A 21,493-nucleotide genomic window follows, 5' to 3' on the forward strand; every position below is an offset into this window, starting at 1 on the left:
TCAACATGATAAACTCCTAATTTCTTATCATACTCAAATGATTTGAGATAATCAGTCATCAGAAATTATATTCAAAGTGTTTCATTTATGTTTTTGTTTCATAAAAATAGAAAGCATGATACCTCTAAAAGAAAAAAGGAAAAAAAATGGAGCAGCATTTCCTCCTGGGAAAAAAATGATCGTTACTACACTACCAAACAAAGAAGGGTGGCACAGTAAGAGCAGCTTCTTTCTCATGTCACTGTTTTTTCTTATAATTCAGAGAAGCATTCTATTTCTAACGTGAACATTCTGTACTCTGTATGTACATAAATAACTGAATTTGGCACTTTTAGTAAGATTTATATTCATGCAAATATTAAAATATGCCTATTAATAAGAGCAGACCCCTCAAAGTAAAAACACTAAGGATCAGATTCTGGGCTGACATAAATTATTAAGGTAAAGAAGACAACAAAGGCAACCTTTTAGATATTATATACATGTATTTCCTGAATTCTGTTTTGTGGTTTGTTTGGGTTTTCCCCCTCCCCAGGAGAAACATTTACAGCATATTATGAATTATTCTGTGGCTTACATATCAAAATACATACCTCTTTTCTCAGTAACCATGTCAGGGACAGCGTGAATATTGGATGTTGTGCCTTCCAAATTTGTCCTTTACAAACTCGGTAAGTTTTCTTAAAAGCTAGTGACTTCCTCAAATGTCTGAAGATTTGAATGCAAATGGAGGGGCAAGTATCAAGTGAGTAAGTTTTATATAGCCATTCCCATTAGGCCATCAGCTTGTCACTGATCACAAATCAAGCATAAAACCAACAGACTTAATGAGAGTCACTCTGCACTTCAGCCAGGTCGGCAGGCATTGCCTTGTGATGGATTGATGGCCTCTCCTACAGCTGTGAGCTGGACACAGTGGATGTGAAAGGCCTTTTCTTTTTCTGCATTGGCTTTTTTAAATTCATACACAGAGAACTTCAACTCTGTAAGTCAAACACTTACTCAAATCAGTTCAACACTAGGAATCAATCAACTCCTAGCAAGGAATAAGGAAGTACATACAATAATTAACATGCTTCTCTGGGTGTAATGCTTATAAACAATCAATTAAAATGCACTTGTTTCAGAAAAATTGGCCATGTGAGTTAGAGAAGAGCTACAGAGCTCTTCTCTAACCTCCTAAAGTTCCTTCACTTAAGAAAAAGCTAATCAGAAAGACAGTATTACTGACAATCCTACCAAATGCAGTTTAATACATGCTATGTTCATACTGTGATCACTTTCATACTCAGGAAAGAACAGTCCGAATTTTCTCGCAGCTAACCACCACGTTTGTAAGTAAATACTACTACATGTACACTGGCAGTCTAGCTGGTAATTTCAGAATGAGGTCTCACAAATAAGGCATTTTTCTCTTTTAAATACTTCCTGCTCTACAAGTATTTGAACTCATGAGAGAAGAAGTAAGAGTTTGTGACTGTGGGTCAGTTATTTCTCCCTTTGAATTTCACAGTTGGGTAAAAAAGCAAAATAAAGAAAAAGATGGTTTAAAGAAAAAAAAAAAAAAAGATTCAAAAAGGATTCTGTTATAAAAAATCATTTTTCTCCTCTTTGACAATGAACTCATTACTCGGTGGAAAAAAAATGACAGCACCAAAGACTTACATCCTCATAAATCAGCAGAATAATAAAGCAGCGACAAGGGTCATCACTCCCACACACACATACACTCTCCCCTTCCCCTTAACGTGCTTCGGGTGAACCTAAAGGAATCTTCTCTAATCATAACCAGGCAAACTGATCTTGATATCCACCAAGCCTTTGCAGAAAATAAGAACTTAAACTGAAGACAAGGAACTGTTTCACACATACAAAGCACCATACAAACACAAACAAAGACACCAGTGTTGACAGAAGTTCCAAAAAGGAGACTTTTTTTTTCTGCTGCTGCCTAGTAAGAACTATGAAACCACAGAAAGATGCTCTATTTCTTTGTAGGCCACAAATCTCATCAAATACAATCTAACTCCTTTTTCCCAGACCTCACATTTAATCAACAGTAGCACATTACCTCTATTCAGCAGTCTCATTTCAATAGCCCCCTCCTCCTGGATTTCAGCCACCACAATTTTAGAGACAAATAAAAAAAAATTGCTACGCTGACACACATCTTATTATTATTCCTCATTACTACTGATGCAAATATGTCATTTTCCTTCACTCTGCCATTGTACTTTACACTTAGACCTGCCACCCTCTTCTGTTTGTTTACATTTCCAACCATAACGACCTTTACCTCTCTGTAAAGCTCAACACAAGCTTGGTTAGGATCCCTAACTCGTGTCTCCTGTCAAATGAAGCCATTATTGCAAACACTGCAAATTATTTCACAATGTATTTTAATGGCACACAAGCATCCAGTATTCTTCTATCCCTCTACCTACCTTAGAAATACTACATTTTCTTTCAAGATTTTGCAGAAATTATTTCAATATCGAGACATGCAATTAGGGAGACAGACTTGGTTTGGGAGCTTGAAGAAATATCTTTATACACTATATGGAAGAAACAACAAAGTGATGAGAGGTTTCTGCTTCCGCATGTAATATTGTCTGTAAACAGTATCAACGTATTTCTGACCTAATCACAGATTTGGAAAACGACCTTAGAAAAAATACAATTAAAAGTAGCAAGCTTTTATGCAGTTAACTAGAACAGAACCAGTGTTTACAATACATTTTAAAATAAATGTTTTATGTTAAATTCCATCCAGAAAAAAAAAAAAAAAAGGTTTGTAACAAGTACAATATCCTAGGATATCAACAGCTACAGAGGACACCAGGATACTGCATTTTGGGGCATTTGCAAAATTATAAATACAGAACGAGGTGTTCACAAAGGCTTATGGATTCACACATTTTAAGGTCGATGCACACAATTTTTGAAGCCAAATATTTTAGAAGCAATTGAGATAATAGCAGGAATTTAAAAAGCTGGGGGATATAAAGAATGTAAACACAAGTGCATTGTCATCAATCAAATACTATTAAAAACTGGAGCAGGTAAACCACTTAGTTCTAGTCCTATCTCATTTTGCTTCAGAAATATGACTAAGTAAATGAAACACAAATCATGGTGCCATAATCTGTTGTTTTGCCACAATAAATAATCCCTACCAAAAATAATGAATGAAAAAAAATTATTTACGTGACTACAGTAGAATGACAATCATCAGTAATTCTTTTCTGTAATGAACAGGTGTGCCAGCAAGGTTGTCTAATTAGTCTTATAGACAGGCTGAGCTATTCAATCCAAGAACTTTCGCATACATGTAACACAAGTTATGACTATTTAATCTGAGATAGAACAAAGAAATAGTGTCATGTGTGATACTAAATTATCATTTGCCAGCTAATCAAACTTACTGAGATAAAAAAACAATGCGAGTTTTAACTGAAATATTCATTATTTTGTCTCAACTTCTATGAACATCAATAAAAGGTAATTTATTTCCCAATCATATGGGTAATCTGCTTGAAAAACCTGAACTCCATTACTCCAATCCAGTTTAAAACCCTGTCAGGTTCAGTGACTATTTTCTTAGCATTTCAGGCAGGATTTAGTAATAAAACACTGGGAATTCAATTCATGCAGTAATAATTAGGTTTTACTAGCAGAAGAATCAGGCAACAGAGAAGAGTCCCATGCAGAGCAGAAGAGGTAAGCACACAGATGTATCCAACTGAAAAGCAAAATCAATTATTGGGAAATTTCTTTTTGCTCCATGTGACACTGTTGACCCTGGACTAAAAGCATAACCATTTGGAGTTTCCCTAAATGGCATCAGCATCATTGTGGTTGGGATGGGGTGGGGACAAAGCCTCCCTCTCCTGCCACCCTTGTGGAGCCAGCAAATCTTCCCTTGCCATATACTCCCAAAAATTGAACTGAAAATCAGTTTTAGATATCGATGTCATGAGTAACTATTTCAGCAAACATGAAGAAAAAGAGAGCACATACACACACACAGCAAATATCCACCTAAAATCTGAAGAAGCATGGTATAATGTTGACGGATGCAAACACAAGTTATTTTTTAATTCCATGCTAAAGGATAGAATGGACCAGTAACATAAGCAGGGTGTGCAGCTTCTCAGTAAAGAGTTCTCTCAGGAAAAATAAATAAATAAATAAATAATCAGGGAAAAACAGTTCATGTTAGAAGAACGTGAGAAGTTCTATATAAAACTATAAACCTACTCATGGTACACATGAGGGTTGTCACGGTTTTGTGAACAACACGGATACAGAACAGAAGAAAACAACTTCACATTTGATTTTAAGTTTATAAACCCTGTATCATAGATGGGAATACTCCCTTATTCTCACACAGTGGTAAAATTAAATAAATAAATAAGAAGTATTTTGTGTAAGTCTCTATGGCTAAAGAACACAAACTTTTTTGTTCCTCATAGAAAGGAGTTACTGTCCACTAACTTCTTATGGTCTGGCAGTATCTACAAGACCTTTCAGAGGCAACTCTACTGTGTGGTAGAAGAGGTATTCAATATTTACAACACCAATGAAAACAACAAATGCTGTGGTAAATCTCTTTGTTCTCTGTAGAACTACAGCCACTGGGCAGCAGACCACTCTGCAATTCAGCAAAGAAAACAACCCCTACAGGACAAGGAACGCTGCCACAAAAGGGAAGACTGATATGCATCTTCAAATTTTTCTAATTAAGATTATTTTCATCATAATGAAATCAGCTGTTACTGCTTTGGGAGATGTAGTCCATGTATAACATTCATGCTGATTATATTAACATCGTGTAGCCAAAATTTACAGCACTAGATATGAAAAAAGTTCAGGAAAGTGGTGAAGCAGTGAGGAAAAAGCCGAGGATTCAAGGTCAAGCTTTTATTCCCAGTTTGGTCGTCATCTGTTAATGACCTAAGTCCTCTCACCATGTGTTATAAACAGCCTGCATTTTATAAGAGATTTGAAACTGCTTACCTGGTTTTACATAGCTTTGAAATACACTGATGAGAAGTGACATACTTTCCTCTGAAACAGTTAAGTAGCTACACCAGAAAAAGGCACTGTTAAGACACATGCATACCTGAAAACCCTTACCTTCTCCAGGACTGACTGCTGATGGGAGATTGGTCCAGTCTATAGTCCAGTTAGGGCATGGATGAGGAGAAAATTTTGCCTCAATACCGCTTTCCTGTGTGAAAGAGAACAAAAAAATAAGGCTCTGATCATTTATCTACTGAAGTTGGTAGCAAAATTCACACCAAACTTAAAGACATCAGATCAAACTGCATCACTTTCAGCCTAGGTGAAACTTAATAGGCAGATGACTACATTATTTGGGATTCAAATTATGTATTTCTCTCATTTTCACAGGAAAGCCCTGTTCATCTTATTTAGAAGAGGCTGACAGCCGCTGTGCAAAGAAATATGGAGAGTTATGGAACACGATGGAGAGTTTTCTTTAACAAAACTCATTATGGATCTCAGATGTTCAAAGCTCAAAGGAAATAGCAAAAAAAAAAAAAAAATCACCAAAAAGCAGAAATGATAGAATACTTAAACCAAACATAAAAGCAACATCTTTTGTCATCCTTTTTTTATACATATCTTTAAAAGAGAAAGATAATATCACAATTTAAACAAAAGCTTACTTTGATTCCTGAGAATTATTAACAGAGCTTCCAGCATCCTATGCTTGCTTGATTCCTGAACAATCAAATACTGTTAACTGAACAAAAAAAGTAAAATCCCTTCTAAGTCAATGCTTATCAGAAAAAAATCATTAAACTGTTCAAGGCTGTCAAAGACAGCCTCTGCAATCCATCTACCTTGAATCAAGCTGAATATTACCATTAAATTAACTCATTAACAAGTCTTAAATTACCATTAACTTAGTCATAGTTGGCCTTGGACCACCTATAAAATGACTGTCTTCATGCTCCTCTTCTAATTCATCAGGAACTGAAGAGAAGTCTTGTAGTTGTTCCTCTGGAGCAGGCATGAACTCTGGAAGCTGGAGAAGTTGTATACTGCATTTGTGAGCAGCTTTCTTTATTCCAGGTACTTCTTGAACTCTTCGATACCAACTGGATATCAGAGGCAAGTTTCCCAGATTTTTTCCTTGTTTTTTGCTGTGAACCTAGAAAAATAAATGGAAAGGTAACTTACTATTGTACAATTTTTCCTATAAGCCACAAACAGAAGGCATGAACTATGGAAGTGAGCTTAGTTCCATGCTAAAACTCAACACGTTCACTCATAGTGTGCTGCTAATGAAAAAGCTCAGCTAGTTAAGAACTCTGGCCTGCCACTGGAAATGCCAGTTGGCCATTTATATGTTTTCTATAATTCTCATGTGCTTTGTAGAGCGAAAGTGCTTACATGGCCAATTTTAATCACAATTTAAGTCAGTAACAGGAAAACAGCATTTAAAATAACATTCTTAATTATCTGATATTTCCTAATAAGGGAATGATTCATTTTGCTGGTAATCACAAAATCCAGTAATTTGCAATGAATGCTGAACTTAAAGCAAAGTGGCCTTCAATAGAAATTGAAATCTTAAGTGTATCCTAAAGTGTAAAATCGTAAGTCTGAATGTGATAAACGTATTACAAAAAAAAAAAGATACTCAAATCACAATTTTTAAATGAAGACCATCTAATCTTAAAAAGGATGCATTCAGTGAACTAATGTAATTTCTGTTCACATTCCCAAATGTTTCAGAACAGTGAAGATTGTCCTCTTCAACTTTTTAAACTTCTCATAATTCTCTTCAGTACAAATGGAATACACAGCAAAACTGGAAATATTGTCTACACACCTCCTGCCAAGAGCTGGCTTTACCAAGTTCATGTGCTATATGTTAAGTCATCAACTTCCTACACTCCAGTATTTAAAATTTACACAGCAAACAAAAAAATTATATATACATATATTTTAAAATGATTATATTCTACATATATAGACATAGATCTTTAATAAAATGTACTTAATATCACTATTTAATTATTCTAAAATAATTTTGTTGTGTAATCACCCTGGAGACATCTCAGAGCTGCCTCACAGCAGTGAATTTGCCATGACAGTTCTTTGTTGGTAACACTGAAGTATCAGTTTGTTCATTTTGAAGAGTGAAAAGGAAGAGGAAAGAAACTTTAAACGGTAACAGTAGCTTTGAAATGAAAGGGCTGAAGAGATGAATGTTTGGGATTCCTCTGGTCCCCACCTTCCCTCAGCTGTAATAAAAAATTCCACACACCTACCAGTATACATGACTAAACTGAGAAAAAACAATAGAGAAATGTTATTTGTTTAGACCTTTGCTGGATCAGAGAACCTACAACCCACACATGGATTAACTAAAACTAAAGTTACTGCTGGACATCAAGAGTATTTTAATCAACATATCAAAACAACATTCCTTTATTTCAAAAATAAGGAAAAAGTTACCTTGTACAGTGAACTTCATTCTGGAAAACTTTAGGAGTATAAAATGGTTGTGCTGAAATGAAAGCTGAAATGTAGGTAAGCTTTTTTCAGGTTATCTTCATCCTTGGAGGTACTCGTAACCTGACTAAATGTGGTCCTGGGCAACCTGCTCTAGGTGGCCCTGCTCTGCGCAGGGGGCTGGACAAGATGACCTTCAGAGGTCCCTTCTGACCTCAACTATCCTGTAATGTTGTGCACACTTCAAAAAGAAAATTGCAAACCATGCTCACATGAAAAGTCAGAAAAAGCCAAGCAAAAATGGTATTCTTCCACATATCTATCTGCACAGCATGGAAATAGAAATTGGTAAAGAACGCTTGACATGACACAAAATTTTAAGCAGCTTTCTTGCATGCTGTGTTTATAATGTTCTTAGGGTAATCATAGGTAATTAGTAATAGCTAAAGGAACAAAAGGAGGATGAAATGTAATTTTAATATCTAGTTCAATATCGCAACAGTAACAGAGGCAGAAATATATTAATTTGGTTAAGAAGAAGTCTTTTGGAAAGCAATTCTAAGAGGCACTGTTACACTTGATAACAAGTGTTCTACATTGTATTTTAAAAAGTGAATAGTGGTTTCTCCCAGATGGAGAGCTGAGCTTTTGTTATTCTTCTATTAATTTTAAACAGTTACAACTAATAGGGAGGCTAACCTCAGAAAGATAACGGAAATGGAATGAGGTAATGAAAAACAACTCTTCAGCTTCATTATCTTACTTTTGGTAATTATAATTACAATCAGCTATGGGTTTCCTCACATTTATTGCATGATACTTTCCAGACATACACCCATTGAAGACTTCATTATTTAAACCCTTCAAGCAAAGTGGAAGTGCAGCTATAAAATTTTTTTAAAGACAATCCAGGAACAGAACAGTTCAGTGGAAGGGACCTTCAAAGATCATCGGGTCCAGCTCCCTGACCACTTCAGGGCTAACCAAAAGCCAAAACGTATTAATTAGGGCATCGTCCAACTGCCTCTTGAACAGTGACAGGCTTGGAGCATCAACCACCTCACTGGGAAGCCTGTTCCAGTGTTTGACCACCCTCCTCCCAGTGAATGAGAGAGTCTGCAGCACCTCCCAGTTCAGTATTGCCAGCAAACAAACTAAAGATGTGCTCCTGCATCCAGATCATTGATAAAAAACTTGGAGACACCTGGCCCTAGGGACTGAGCCCTGGAGAGCACGCTGGTAACCAGCTGCCAGCCATCTCAGCACCTTCCTGGGTCTTCTCTCGGGCCCTGTTTATAGCTGGCTAGCTTCCAGTCAGCAGGGACCTCCCCTGACTCCCCCAGCCTTTGTTAAATTGTTCACAGGGCTCCAAGAATAACATCCGCTAATTTCTTCAGCACTCTGGGGTGAATCCCATCAGGCCCTGTGGATTTAGGAACATCCAGCTGATACAATTGGCCCCTCACAGTTTTGGTGGCCACAAATGGAAAGTCACTGCTTCCCCTAACACAGGCCTCCAATTCAGAGGACCAGGAAGCCCAAGATCTATCATTAATAACAAAACCTGAGACAAAAAAAAATAAAAGGCATTTAATGCCTCCACCTTTTCGTCATCCTTTAGAAGCTTAAAAGTTTGCTCTCTTAAAACCCATAGCAACAACCCTGCTGACCTTTTTTCTCATCACACCAAAAACTTGGAATTTAACTGTTTCACGATCTCTGTGGCCAAAACAGCCACCTACTGTCACCTCACCCACAAGGCCCCCTCTACTCCCAAACAGCAGACACAGAAGGGCACCTCTCTGAGCTGGCTCACTCAGTATTTGTGACATGGAAACATCTTCAGTGAGCTTTAGAAATTTCCCAGGCTTGCTTGTTGCAGCAAGTTCCATACAGCTCACAAGCTGCAGACTTCCCAGGCTCAAGGGTAACATGCGAACAGCAACAAACACCTGGCATTCTCAGCTGCTCAGCGTGTATCTGCAGAAAGAGTTCAGCTGGATGCTGCAAACAAGCAAGCACCCGATCCAGGATTCTTCTCCTACACTGCACCAGTAAATCAAACATCACCATAAAAATTAAACTCTTCTTAGTTAGAAAAGGCCTTGCAAAAAACAAATACATCTGAAATACTTTTAAATATGGCAAAACAACTTGTATCAAAATGCAAATACTAAATTCATTCAGAGCTCTTCTTGGCAACAGACACTGTGTTTTGCTATCAGTCTTGCACAGCACCTGCAGTAACAGTGGTCGTAGGCAACTTCATTGCATCCTTTTATTATCATATGAAATAGAGTTGTCATTTCCTTAATTCTTTTCGGTGTTTACATCCTCATAAACCCAAGTACACAGATTGTGCTGAGCAAGACCCTCACACAGTCTTGCAGCACTGTAAAATTGGCTCCAAAGCTGAGCTCAAGTCACTTGTAGTACTAAGCTTCTCTCCAGAGGTGAGAAAAGGCTGGGGCAGAAGGAGGTGGGGGGGAAGATAATCAAATCTCTTGGCTTTACTGGGCTATGCAATATGTTTTCCAAGGAATTTCTCCTTTCACTGCGGTAAACAAAGGACCTTCCACAAACTGCAGAGACCAGTTTAGCCGCAACAATACCATGAATGACAAAACTACAGATTACTGAGGTTTGAGGTGCTGAGGCACGTCCCAAAGAAGCTGGATCCCTAGACACAACATTTCCCTGCTGAGCAGGGTCACAGTGATCAGACCTTACTTGGAGAAGAACACAGACCAAGCTTTATAAAAATAAAAAGAAAATAAAAACCCCACAGAACTGCACAGAAGAATAAAAGTTTTGCTGATATGAAAGTATTATACTGTCCTACCCACTTATTTTTATATACAGATGTGCAAAGACGCTGGCTTGTTTTATGGGAGGGCCTGATAAAAAATGGATTCATTTGAGACAGACTAAAGCAGTGCTGTCTCTGTAGGAATGTTTCGTCCCAAATGAAAGATTCATTTCTAGGAACTAGAAGAAAACAACACCAGAGATTAAGAATGTCAACATACTATGTAGCAAATGAGTAAATCATTGCATCCTGTATTTTAAAAGGAAATATGTGCAGACAAAAACCCTCTCAAGAGAGCCTCAAGAAATTATACACCAATCACATAAACAAATGAGTTTTTGAAAGTCTACCCTAACCAATACCTGAGTGTCTCCTCAGCTCCTCTATATGTAAGGAAGTCAGGGATTTACAACTCCAAAAAGCACTGTAGTCTCTGAATCTCCTCCTATTCACTGCCTCCCTAAAAATCATTCTATTTCAAGATAAAGTCACAAAGTTTCAAGTCAAAGCTGAAAATAATTTCAGTTCAGGTAATATCAGTATAGCAAAAGCACATCAATATGGCTAAGAACTCACTTTGCCTTGGCCCTCAGTATGCTAACCAAAATTGCAATAGGTTCATGCTTACCTACTTCTGTTTTATGCACATTACAATTTTCTTTACGTGTCAAGTTTGTATCTTCTCATGCAAGAATTTTCTAAAAAACTTCCTGCCAAAGTATTTCAGCGTTATATTTAAATAGCTAGCAATGCTTACTAAGTACCAATATGCTGTGTATTTACAGTTAATGTTGTTGATCTCGCCAGTCCCTGACTTTTCTTTGTACAAAAACAAAGACAAGCTGTTTTGGTTTAAGCTCACATTGCAAATGCTGCAATAGATTTTAAATGGATGCATCTCACAATTCTTACAAAAATACATATATACTACTTAATGTTTGCAGAAGCAGTTGTCTTACCAAGAACTGATGGACGCATGGCAGAAGCACTATATCTGCCAAGGTAAAATAAAGCCCCTCTGCAAAAATGTGGTCCAAAGGTGGAAGGTCAGAGGTTTTTGTTCTCCTGACAACAGGGGCCTCTCGGACCGCATTTGATGCTTCCTGGACATGCAGCTTGGAGAAAGCTATGCTCAGTTCCAGACTTGGAAGCGGATGATCGTGTACCTCCACTGTTTTTCCTTCCTCTGTCGCTTCTTTACTGAATCCAGGCACCGCAGCCTCAGCACTTGCCTTCTGTTGTTGAAGTTTTTGCCTTCGAATTTTGTCATCGTTGTGCACTCGGACAGGTTCTCCAAGTTTTCTTTCAAGCTGTAAAATGTCAGCAGGGACAGCCTGACAGTGCTCAGGAGATGCCGTCAAAAATCCCTCAACAGCCAGAGGTACGCTGATCTCACAAAGTCTGGTCCACTGGCTAACCTGTCAGATAAATTTACGTAATTAATGTCTCTCCAAGAGGAGAAAACAAAATCCAAGGTACATTTTTGCCCATTTGAAACAGAAAAACTCCAGCCAAATGTGGTAACTCCAGCTTTAAATACACCCTTTGATAATCTTAGAAGCTGAGATACTCTGTGTTACTTTTGCAATAGCAAGTTAGGAAGCTAATTGTTATATAAAACCGGATGAACAGTTATCCAGTATAGCAGATTTTTATTCCTTATTATTGGCATAAAATTAGGGTGGCTGTGTAACTCATGAGAAGCAAAGTTCTGAGCAATTTACAGAGGTCATCTCCAACTGCTGGTGATAGAACCAGAAGATGACATAAAACCGATTTTGAACACATCTATTTTACAGAAATTCTTTATTAGCACTCTTTTTTTTTTTTTTTAGCATGCAACATCAAGAAACTTTAGTCTAACCAAACAATACCCCATTTTTTTTTCACATTATCGTTGTCCTGTCTTATATCTTAGTATCTGTACTTAAAAGTTTTAGAACCGTAAAATTTTTGTCTTATTCAGTTTACCCACTTAGCAGCAATCTGAAACATGGAACCCAAGTTTTCTAGCAGTCCCAGGAAGAGATCAGAACAATAGGTTTCTGGAGGATGCCAAGGACTACTTCTAAATGCTAGTGCCCAACAGACTAACACATGGATACACTCCCCAGGATCTGCTCCTCACCAACAGGGATGAACTGGGTTGGAGGCACAGCGATCAGATGCAATCATGGACATCAGTGATTGTGAAATAGTGTGCCTCAGCCCCCCGAGGGGAGTGAGCAAGGCAAGTCCAGAGAGATGAGTAGACTGCGAGGTGATAAATAGGGCAAAATGTCAACTCAAGGAGTAGCGGCTAAGGGTTCACACTCTACCTGAAGGTGGAGCTCTTCAGGGGCCTATGCTGAGGCTAGGCACCCACTGCCAGGCTTCTGCTGAGAAGACAGAAACAGGCTTTCTGTGGACTGCACCGCAGGAGAGTAAGAGACAAATGTCACAGACTGAAGCAGAGAAGGTTCCAGATTGGCACAAGGGAAGTATTTTTCACCATCCTGAGCATTAGACCTGGCTGCTAGGAAAGGATGTGCAGCCTCCACCCTTGGAGGTTTTTGAGGCAGACTGGACAAAGCCCTTAACAACCTGCTCCAAATCTGGCACTGATCCTGGTTTGAGGTGTAGGTCCCTTCCAGTCTGGATAATTCACAAGTACTATTTTATCATCTGCATTCATGGTAATTTTAGCCAGTCACATGGAATCAGCTGCACAATCTTACATCACAACATGTTTTACAAAAGAACGCTACTGAACTCACAGGCACAGTCAGTATAGTACATCAGTATTATAACTTAAACTAAATAACCATCTTTAAAAAACAAAAAACTAACATAATATTTGTAGTAAGAATCCTTATTTTGCTTTTCCTATTTTTCCCCAAATAAGCATAGTTCACTTAAATCTGATTTCCCTTACTCTTCAAGGAAACACTAAATGTTGGCAAGATTCTTGAAGTCAAAAGGTGATTATTCATAAGATGTAAAGCATGGGAAGGCAATAAATACAGCAGTGACTATTGTCAACAAATTTATATTTTTAGGGCTGTGACAAAGCTGGCATCCAGGGCAAAATTTTCAAAAATACTTTACTAGTTCAAGCTCTTAATTGCCTACGTTAATAACGAGACATAAGTACACCTGAAAACCATCTCAAACTTTGCCAAGTTACAATTTGATTCCTGCACTCTCCATAAACTCAGAACTGCCACTTACTTAATTCTCAAATTCCACATTCTTCAAACAGAATTAATAATGTGCAAAGTACACAGGATCAGGTCCTTATGACATGCTTCAAAAACTTGTATTTGCTGCAAGAATAGCCACACCTATGACTCCACGTAACACCTCACATTTAGAAATCTGACCTGAGTAAATAAAGAATGTGGAATTCTGTGAAAAATTAACACTATATTAGGTATTTTTAAAAATTACTTCAAACTGGAACAGCCATACTGCATAACTCATTGAAACTACACAGACAAAAAAGAAGGAATTCATAGAATATTCATAGACCAGAATATTCATATTCAAGCAAAGGCCTGCCCCCGTTTGAATCTTAAGGTTCTTTTTGTTGTATCTTTAAAAAGAACCGTTCTTCACCTTTATGCCAAAATACAGACACTTCTCCAGTGAGCAAATCTCATTTACATCAACACTAAAAGTTTACTTCAGAGTATTCCGTTCTTTTTCAAAACTCCAGTAATATAACTAAAGAGAAAGAGACACACTCACCTCAGCACAGGCTTTTAAGCAGGTCTTCTTAAAGCCCAGGAGTTCCAAAACATACTTTTTAGATGGATCTGCCTCATATGTTTTCTGTATTATATGCCTTAAGACAACGGAAAGCCCAGCTCGACAGAACTTGTCATCTTTCGCGACAACAGCAGGTAAACAGCAGCTCTGCATGACCACAGGAAGCTGGCATTTGGAGATTAAATGGACCTCAAGATCACTAAGAAGGTTTTTTGTCACAAACTGATTGTCCACATCTTCACCAGTCGGCACTAAGAAAATTTTGAATAATTTGCAGTCACAGTAGGACAGCAAAAACAGTGAAATAGATGTATGAAGAGGAAAGATACTATCTTTGTACTCATGAGACAAACCCAAATATAAATGTTCTTCAGGGACGCTATCTTTCATCTTCCTCCTGAGCTGAAGTTCCTGAAATAGAAATCAGAACAAAGTCATAAAAGAATACACAGCTGAGAACAAAAAAGAGGGTTTGAAACCGTGGTCATTCCACTGTCTGCTAAAACTGATTTTAACGTAAGATACCATTAAAGACATCCTGCCTGAATAAATGGACTGCAGGACCTTCTTGAGAGGAAAAGGTTTCACATACACGGTGTCACTTCACATACGAATCACTGACAGGGAAATGATTTCTGATACCATGCAAAATATACAAAAAGAAAAAAATATCTCCTTTTAGGCTTTTTAAGTGTATAAACATTTTATAACATGCCTTTTTTATTTTTTTGAATAATCTCCCATAACGTTAACTATACGTTATTGAAAAAACATATTCCTGAGCACCTACGTAAGCCAGTCAGTTTTATAAGACACACACGGCTTTCTGTAACTGTTAGAACATGTGCACACACAGGCTATTTAGGCCACGGGAAATAACATTGCTTTCTATATCAAAAAATCAACCTAGCCTAGTGAGATACTAAGTGAAGTTCAAGAGGACATGCAGGAAGGAAAAAAAATCCAGAATGCTACATGAGCACCTCAAATGCAAGACTACTTTAAAGTAGTCAAATACAATAGTAACTTAGCTGAAATTAATGTCATGTCATTACATTAAAAACTTAAATTCAGTTTCCTTGTACTTTGTTTAACGTTACATTTTTGTTATTAAACCATTCCATACCAGTTTAACATAAAACAATGATGCAATAATTTTTCTGCACCACCACCTAATGAAATTCTCCATTGACTTATACACTACAAATCATATTGAAAAGCTTTAGGCACTAGGTGGCACTCTTAAAACAATCATATAGAATAAAGCTTTATTTTTATATTTTTAATAAGAGAAAGAAATCTGAATGTTGCTAAGAAATGCCAGTATATTTTATATATATATGTATAATTATGAACATATAAATACATATATAAAAAGCACAAGTGACATAGAACAGAATCAGTCTTTCAAATAACTATATAGATTAATAAGGTCTCTGTACAGTTACATGAATATGATGTCATTATTTATGTAGCAAAAAGGTTTTTGTTTTAAATATTCAGAATATCAGATTTTTTTTTCCTGTAGATGTGCATCAAATGTATTATTTCATATCAACTGTCACTGGGACAAACCAATTGTTCAAAGACAGGCAGTTGAAGAATAAAATCAAGTCCACCTGACTCTAAATGAGAATAATAATAGTGATGAATCCTTACATAGAAGGATTTTTCATCTGCTCCATCATATTAATTTGTCTCAAAACAACAGTGGCTCACCATAAAAATCTCGTTGCTTGTCTTTAATTAACACACCTGCCACAAGAAGAATACAATCCATAATTAAATATCTACTTTCCTAAAGGCTAGTTTACTTGGGTAAACCTTGCCAGCATATAAATTGAGATGGATTCAATATTGTAACCAACTCTGGAGAAAACTGTATAGTGAAATAACTGTTGAGGAGATTAGAGAAGAGCTAGTCTTGCTTGCTAAATCCATAGTTACAAGCATTTAAACTCATATCCCTGGCTATAAAAACTTCTTTCATTATTAAATGGTACCCTTGATATGCATTTGGGTTATTTTTATTTTCCATGGTAACTCACAAAGTATACAAACCCCTTTTTTTCCTGGCCACTCTAGCCATTCAAACATACACATTCACCTTACAAATCGCCTCTCCTATTTTATTTTATTATTTCTGGTTGACCTTACTGCACAGGATCCTTCTATAAACTCTTACGTAAGTTTTTTTGCTGTATAGAATTGCTAAATATTTTGGTAAATTCTGATGATGTTTCTAGTTCCAAAGCATTATTCTGTTATTTCCTTCTGTTCTTATAGAACTGGTATTTCAAATCCAGCACTAAAGACTTCATAAGTAAACCATGAGTGTATCGTAAACTGAGGCCCTTGCTCATTTACCTCCAGAGCAGCAGCTCTGAAGCGCTGTTCCCCCACAAAATGATAGAAAGGTTTGGGTTGGAAATGACCACAGAGACCATCCCATTCAAACCCCCCTGTCGTGGGCAGGGACACCTCTCATGAGACCATGTTGTCCAAAGCCCCATCCAGCCTGGCCATGAGCACCTCCAGGGATGGGGCATCCACAGTTTCTCTGGGCAACCTGTTCCACTGCCTCACCACCCTCACAGTGAAGAACTCCTTCTTAATATCTAATCTAAATCTACCCTTTCAGGTTTAAAACATTATCCCTTCTACTATCCCTACACGTCCTCATAAAAAGTCTTCGCACGTTTTCTTAAAAAAGGATAATATTAGACTAAAAATAAATACTTGAAAGATGCAAAACTAGAGGTACTACTAAATCAGGCTACCAATTAAAATGACAAAGATGTCCTGCTTTGAAAATCGGTGGACGAATGGGTTAACACTGTCAGAGTGAATTCTCCAATCCCTTGAACAAAATTACTTCTACCCAGTAGCAGTGAGTAACAGATAGCAGCTGTCAGTCTGTCCGAGAGACAGCGACTGATTGGAAATAATGACTTGTTGGGTATTGGGCTGCTCTGTATTCAACCCTGTAAATGCCACAGCTGATACCATCCTATTAATCCATCTGTCTCCTTGAAGTTTGAAATTTAACTTGAAATTTGACCCGTCAAATTCAACTATTCTTACCCTCAGGTACAGAACTATTAGGTAGAGAAGCCACACAAACCAGATAGGCCAACTCTGGTGAATCTTGCTGAAGTGGGATAAACAGACACCATCCAGAGGTAGAGGTGCCTATTCCATTCTCTTGACATCCTTGGGACAATGTCAGAGAAGGGGAATATGCATGCAGCCAATTTACCTTAATCAACAGGATTTGCATTTAGTCATCTTCCCTAACCATTTGAGGTAAAACTCTGGATTTTGTGCTGAAGCAAAGGTATACTCAGGAAAGGTGTGTTTTTCTGAATACCTTGAAGAGGATCTCTGGACCGGAGAGCTTGAGGGTGGTTATTAACTTCTTCAAAACTCAACAGAAGCAACTTTTTTATGAACATCCACAGTAATTTACTCCTCAGTGACAACACGGGAACTATATCAGAGACTGAACTACTTTTTTGAACCTAAATGAACGACGACAAAAATTACACAGATCACAGAAACTATGATGCTCATGATCAACTTAGCAGCACCGTGCTCAAACTGTAAAAAACAGAACAGCTTGCTGAATTGACTGAGAAGAAATCATTTTGTGGTGGGCAGAAAGGAAGAGCCAAGATTTTTCTTCCCTCTCAGACAAAACAGTACATTTATTGCTTTGAATTTTTACATATAAAGCTTTCAGCTGGACAGGCAGTTGTTTTAACAAGTTTTCCAAAAGAGAGATTCTCCTTTAACTAGGTTTTGTGCATGTGCTATAGCTGTATTTATCCAGAAAAGCAAAAAGAACTTTAAATACCACTCATTCATAAAAAGCATATATTAGCTTTTTTTTAAAAAAAAAGTAGTCATAAAAAATTCAGAGAGATTCTCGTATCAAGTTTTTGAGTTGTTTTTTAAGCTAATTCGACTGTTTCATCTAGTTTGACTCCTCATGTGGGAGAAGTAAGATGCAAGACAAAGATGAAAATGACGGTCAACATTATAGCTTCCTTTTTAAGGAATCACATCATCAAAAAATGACAGTAACAATACAGCAACAATTAATCATTCAAGTTGGTAATTCAGCTAAAGACCCTGATGCTGCAAGTACTCACAGTACATGCCCTAAGGAGTCTTTACAATATACGGTCCTGTTTTTTTCAGATATAGTCCCAACTTCTAACATACTACACTCCTACAACTATTCATACCAAAGTCCCTTTTTCTTCTCAAACTGGAAGTATTAAAACACTGACATTGGTTTCCCAGAACCATGCTCCCTGTTCTGCTGCTGAGATGGTCAGTTTACATCCGAGTTATTAGACCTATTCCATGGAGTGGAACAGATTGTGTTTCTAATTATGGTCCGCTTAGGACAATAATACTTTTATTTTGCTGCAGCTAACCTTCAAGGGATGAAATGATGAGCTCTACACAGCAGGAAAACAAAAGAAGTATTGGACTTAGAGCTTCTGTTTGCATCCTCAAAACAAGATAGGGATGCAATGATTGAAATAAAGATTGGTCTGACTCAAACTCTCCATGACTGCACCTGGAAAAGGTCTGATGAGAGTCACTAAAGTGAGAAAAGCAACAAGCACTGCCTTTGGCAACTCTTCTCCTTTCTATTCCATTTCAGCAATAGGTATCCTGAAAGAGTTGGAAAGTGCATGGAAAGTTATCATCACTGATGTAATGGATACTTTGTTCTCACGCTATTATCACCAGTCAGATCCTGTCTATTCGCCAGCTTCATCATTCACAAGAGCCACATACATTTCATTCATACTATTAAACACAGAGAGTTACTCAAATTATTTTGTCAAACTACTGCATTTGTTTCAATCTTAGAAGAGCAGCTCTCTCCAGAAAGAAATGCTAAGCTTTTTCTTTTCTTCCCCCCTCCTGTGTAGTACTGTGTATACACATGGGTGTTTGTCACTTACTCTACTCTCTCTTGAACTGACTGGTGGCCTCAAAATCATTTAACCAGCCTGGTCTTTTTCAGTCTACTTTCCTAGAGCTGCATCAAGAATAAAGGGCAATAAACATCTTCCCCTTCCATGCATCTAGTCCCTTAAACTCCTGTTTAGCCTCCTGCTTTTTCTCCAGCTGCACTACATCTCAAATTCTCCGAGCACTGCCCTACAAAGGAAACACCCATTGAGAAAGACCGTAGTAAGCCAGAATTGGACACATCATGAAAATGCTCTTACTGCAACAGGTACAGGAATGGTGGGGCAGAAAAAAAGGAACTACTTATAAGTTATTTTTTGCAACTATATTAGTTAGAAGTTGTTTCTAAGTTAATTCTTAATACCTACAAGATCCCAGTGAGCAAAGGACTTTTCTTCTAGTTTTCCTTTAAAACAGTTAAAAGCTTATGGAGATTTTGTTTTTTTAAACCAAAGGTTCGGCCTAGTGCACATAAAATATTTCAGGTGGCCAAAAAATAATTCAGCTAATTTTGCTCATAACTATGTGAACAGCCAAATGGCATTCTGAATAAATTAAGTTTCTATTAGATTCAGTTTCTCTGAAACCACAGAGCTCATCATGCATGGGGTAAACACAGAAGAAATGCTAACCTTTTTGGAACTTTACTTCACCATGAAGGATAACATGGACTAATTGGTGAGGAAATCTTTTGTAAATCACCTTTTGCCATTTTCTGACTTCTATACACAGTTGTCTCTTGCTACCAGCTTCAGAAAGCAGTGCCAAAAGTTCCCTTATTTTCCATAGAAGGCTTAGCTAGAGATGGACAGTGTAGTTTCTGGACTGTCACACGGTCTCTGCAACTGCCAAATAACACACCTAGGTTGGTAACTTAGAAATATTTTTAATTCATCTTTAAAGTTAAAAGATTTAGACTAATTCAGAAGTTTATCTTGCTCCTAGTTTTCTGCACATCAAAAAAATCACAACGGTAACTGAATGTCTCAGACTTTCCTCCCAATGACCTCGTAAGGTGGAATTTTCACGTATTCCCGTTACACAAGCAAAAAACCTGGAGGATAACCAGCTTGTAGCTCAACATCACACAGGAAATCTGTACAAGAGCAACCCTAAGAAAACAGACATTTTTCTTAAAAGATTTTTGTTTTGTTTTAAAGTCCGGTCTTATCAGTAAAATCAGGCTAAATTTTATTCCAGATGAGTCTCTCACAAGACGTAGACCCAAATAAATCTGTCTGTAATCCTGTGACTTTACCTGTGTTTCCTTAAATTGTTTCTTATGAGAATATACTCAAGGCCTTCTGCACAGTCACTTCAGAGAACTGTAGACTACTGCATTGCCATATCCCACCTCCTCACATCGTTTATTTTAGAGAATTCCTCCTAACATCTTGTCTCTAAGCACAGACATTTATAAAAGCCTTGTTTCTTACATGATTTTGTTTCCAATATGTTTATCCGCACTATGTTAGCTCTGTAGAGTGTATCTTCCTTGTCAGTTTAGGTACAACCTTAGTTTTGAAGGACTCTCTAACCCACCTGGCTGCCTGTTCCCGCTCATTTTCACGGGCTGACCACCTGTACATTACATTTAACTTATGGATCCACTAGCAGCTTACGAAGACAGAAGCATCCACAGACACATGCAATAAAACAAAATGTGGTACTTACAAAACTTACAAGACATCACGGTGGTCACTGACTGGAAAATAGTTTCTCCTGCCACTTTTCCTTCTCTGATTGGACCGTAAATTGTGTGAGAAAAGATGGATTTCTATTCTATACTGGCCTTGTTTACAACAGCCACTGTTAAAAGAGAACGGAGAAATCAGCTGAATGCAATAATGAATATAATGGGTTTTGCAATGTCACTTACAGATAAAAGAAATAATAGTCTACCTTTGCACAAGAATCACCTTTAGTGTTTGAAAATAATAAATAATAAGCAAGCATACTTGTCACTAATTATACTAGCTTCTTATTTTATCTACCTTTTCAACGTGTGTTAAATAACAATTAAATTAGTTTCACTCAGCTTCCACGTTAGCAATACAATCAAGTGCTGGCTTCAAATTATGTTTCCCAGGAAAATGAAAAGTAAATAAACCCATAAACATTTCGTTGCTGAAAAAGATCTCGTTTATTTGATTACTATCACGTGGTAAAATATTTTTAATAAATACGTGAACGTCTGAGAAGCGTTCAGCACCACGAGTAACTTAAAAACACGTTTTTCTCCAGCAAGCGCCTAGCATGGCGCAACGGGCTACTGCCTTAAGGAAGAGGAGGGTTAGGGAAGCAGAGCTAGATTTGCAGCCAGGCGCTGGGTTTGCTGCGTATTTAAGGCCACCATTACATCCCCAGGTGAACCCACAGAACCCCTATAAACCATCCCTCCAGCCCACCTCAGGCGGCCGCCATTAAGCGCCCGCCCCCTGCCTCTCC

The 21,493-nt window shown here is 37.5% G+C and overlaps 1 protein-coding gene across 4 annotated transcripts in view; it reads right to left on the bottom strand.

Annotated features, from left to right (window-relative positions):
- The window catches only part of GSTCD (glutathione S-transferase C-terminal domain containing), a 71,100-nt gene extending 49,612 nt beyond the window's left edge, over positions 1-21,488 (bottom strand). For 2 of the 4 annotated variants that reach the window (XM_035324981.1, XM_035324978.1), the window contains exons 1-6: positions 21,454-21,488; positions 20,720-20,854; positions 14,030-14,461; positions 11,260-11,718; positions 5,927-6,181; positions 5,140-5,233 (exon numbers count right to left, since the gene is read on the bottom strand). In XM_035324981.1, the coding sequence (XP_035180872.1) occupies positions 5,140-5,233; positions 5,927-6,181; positions 11,260-11,718; positions 14,030-14,440 (1,219 nt within the window). In that variant the 5' untranslated portion in view covers positions 14,441-14,461; positions 20,720-20,854; positions 21,454-21,488. Of the gene's footprint in view, positions 1-5,139; positions 5,234-5,926; positions 6,182-11,259; positions 11,719-14,029; positions 14,462-20,303; positions 20,554-20,587; positions 20,657-20,719; positions 20,855-21,453 lie in introns of those variants that run through there. The other 2 variants (XM_035324980.1, XM_035324979.1) reach the window with 2 other exon arrangements.
- Positions 21,489-21,493: the final 5 nt, after the last annotated feature.

The sequence above is a fragment of the Oxyura jamaicensis genome, chromosome 4 (genome assembly GCF_011077185.1).
Source record: "Oxyura jamaicensis isolate SHBP4307 breed ruddy duck chromosome 4, BPBGC_Ojam_1.0, whole genome shotgun sequence".
Classification (NCBI taxonomy): Eukaryota; Metazoa; Chordata; class Aves; order Anseriformes; family Anatidae; genus Oxyura; species Oxyura jamaicensis.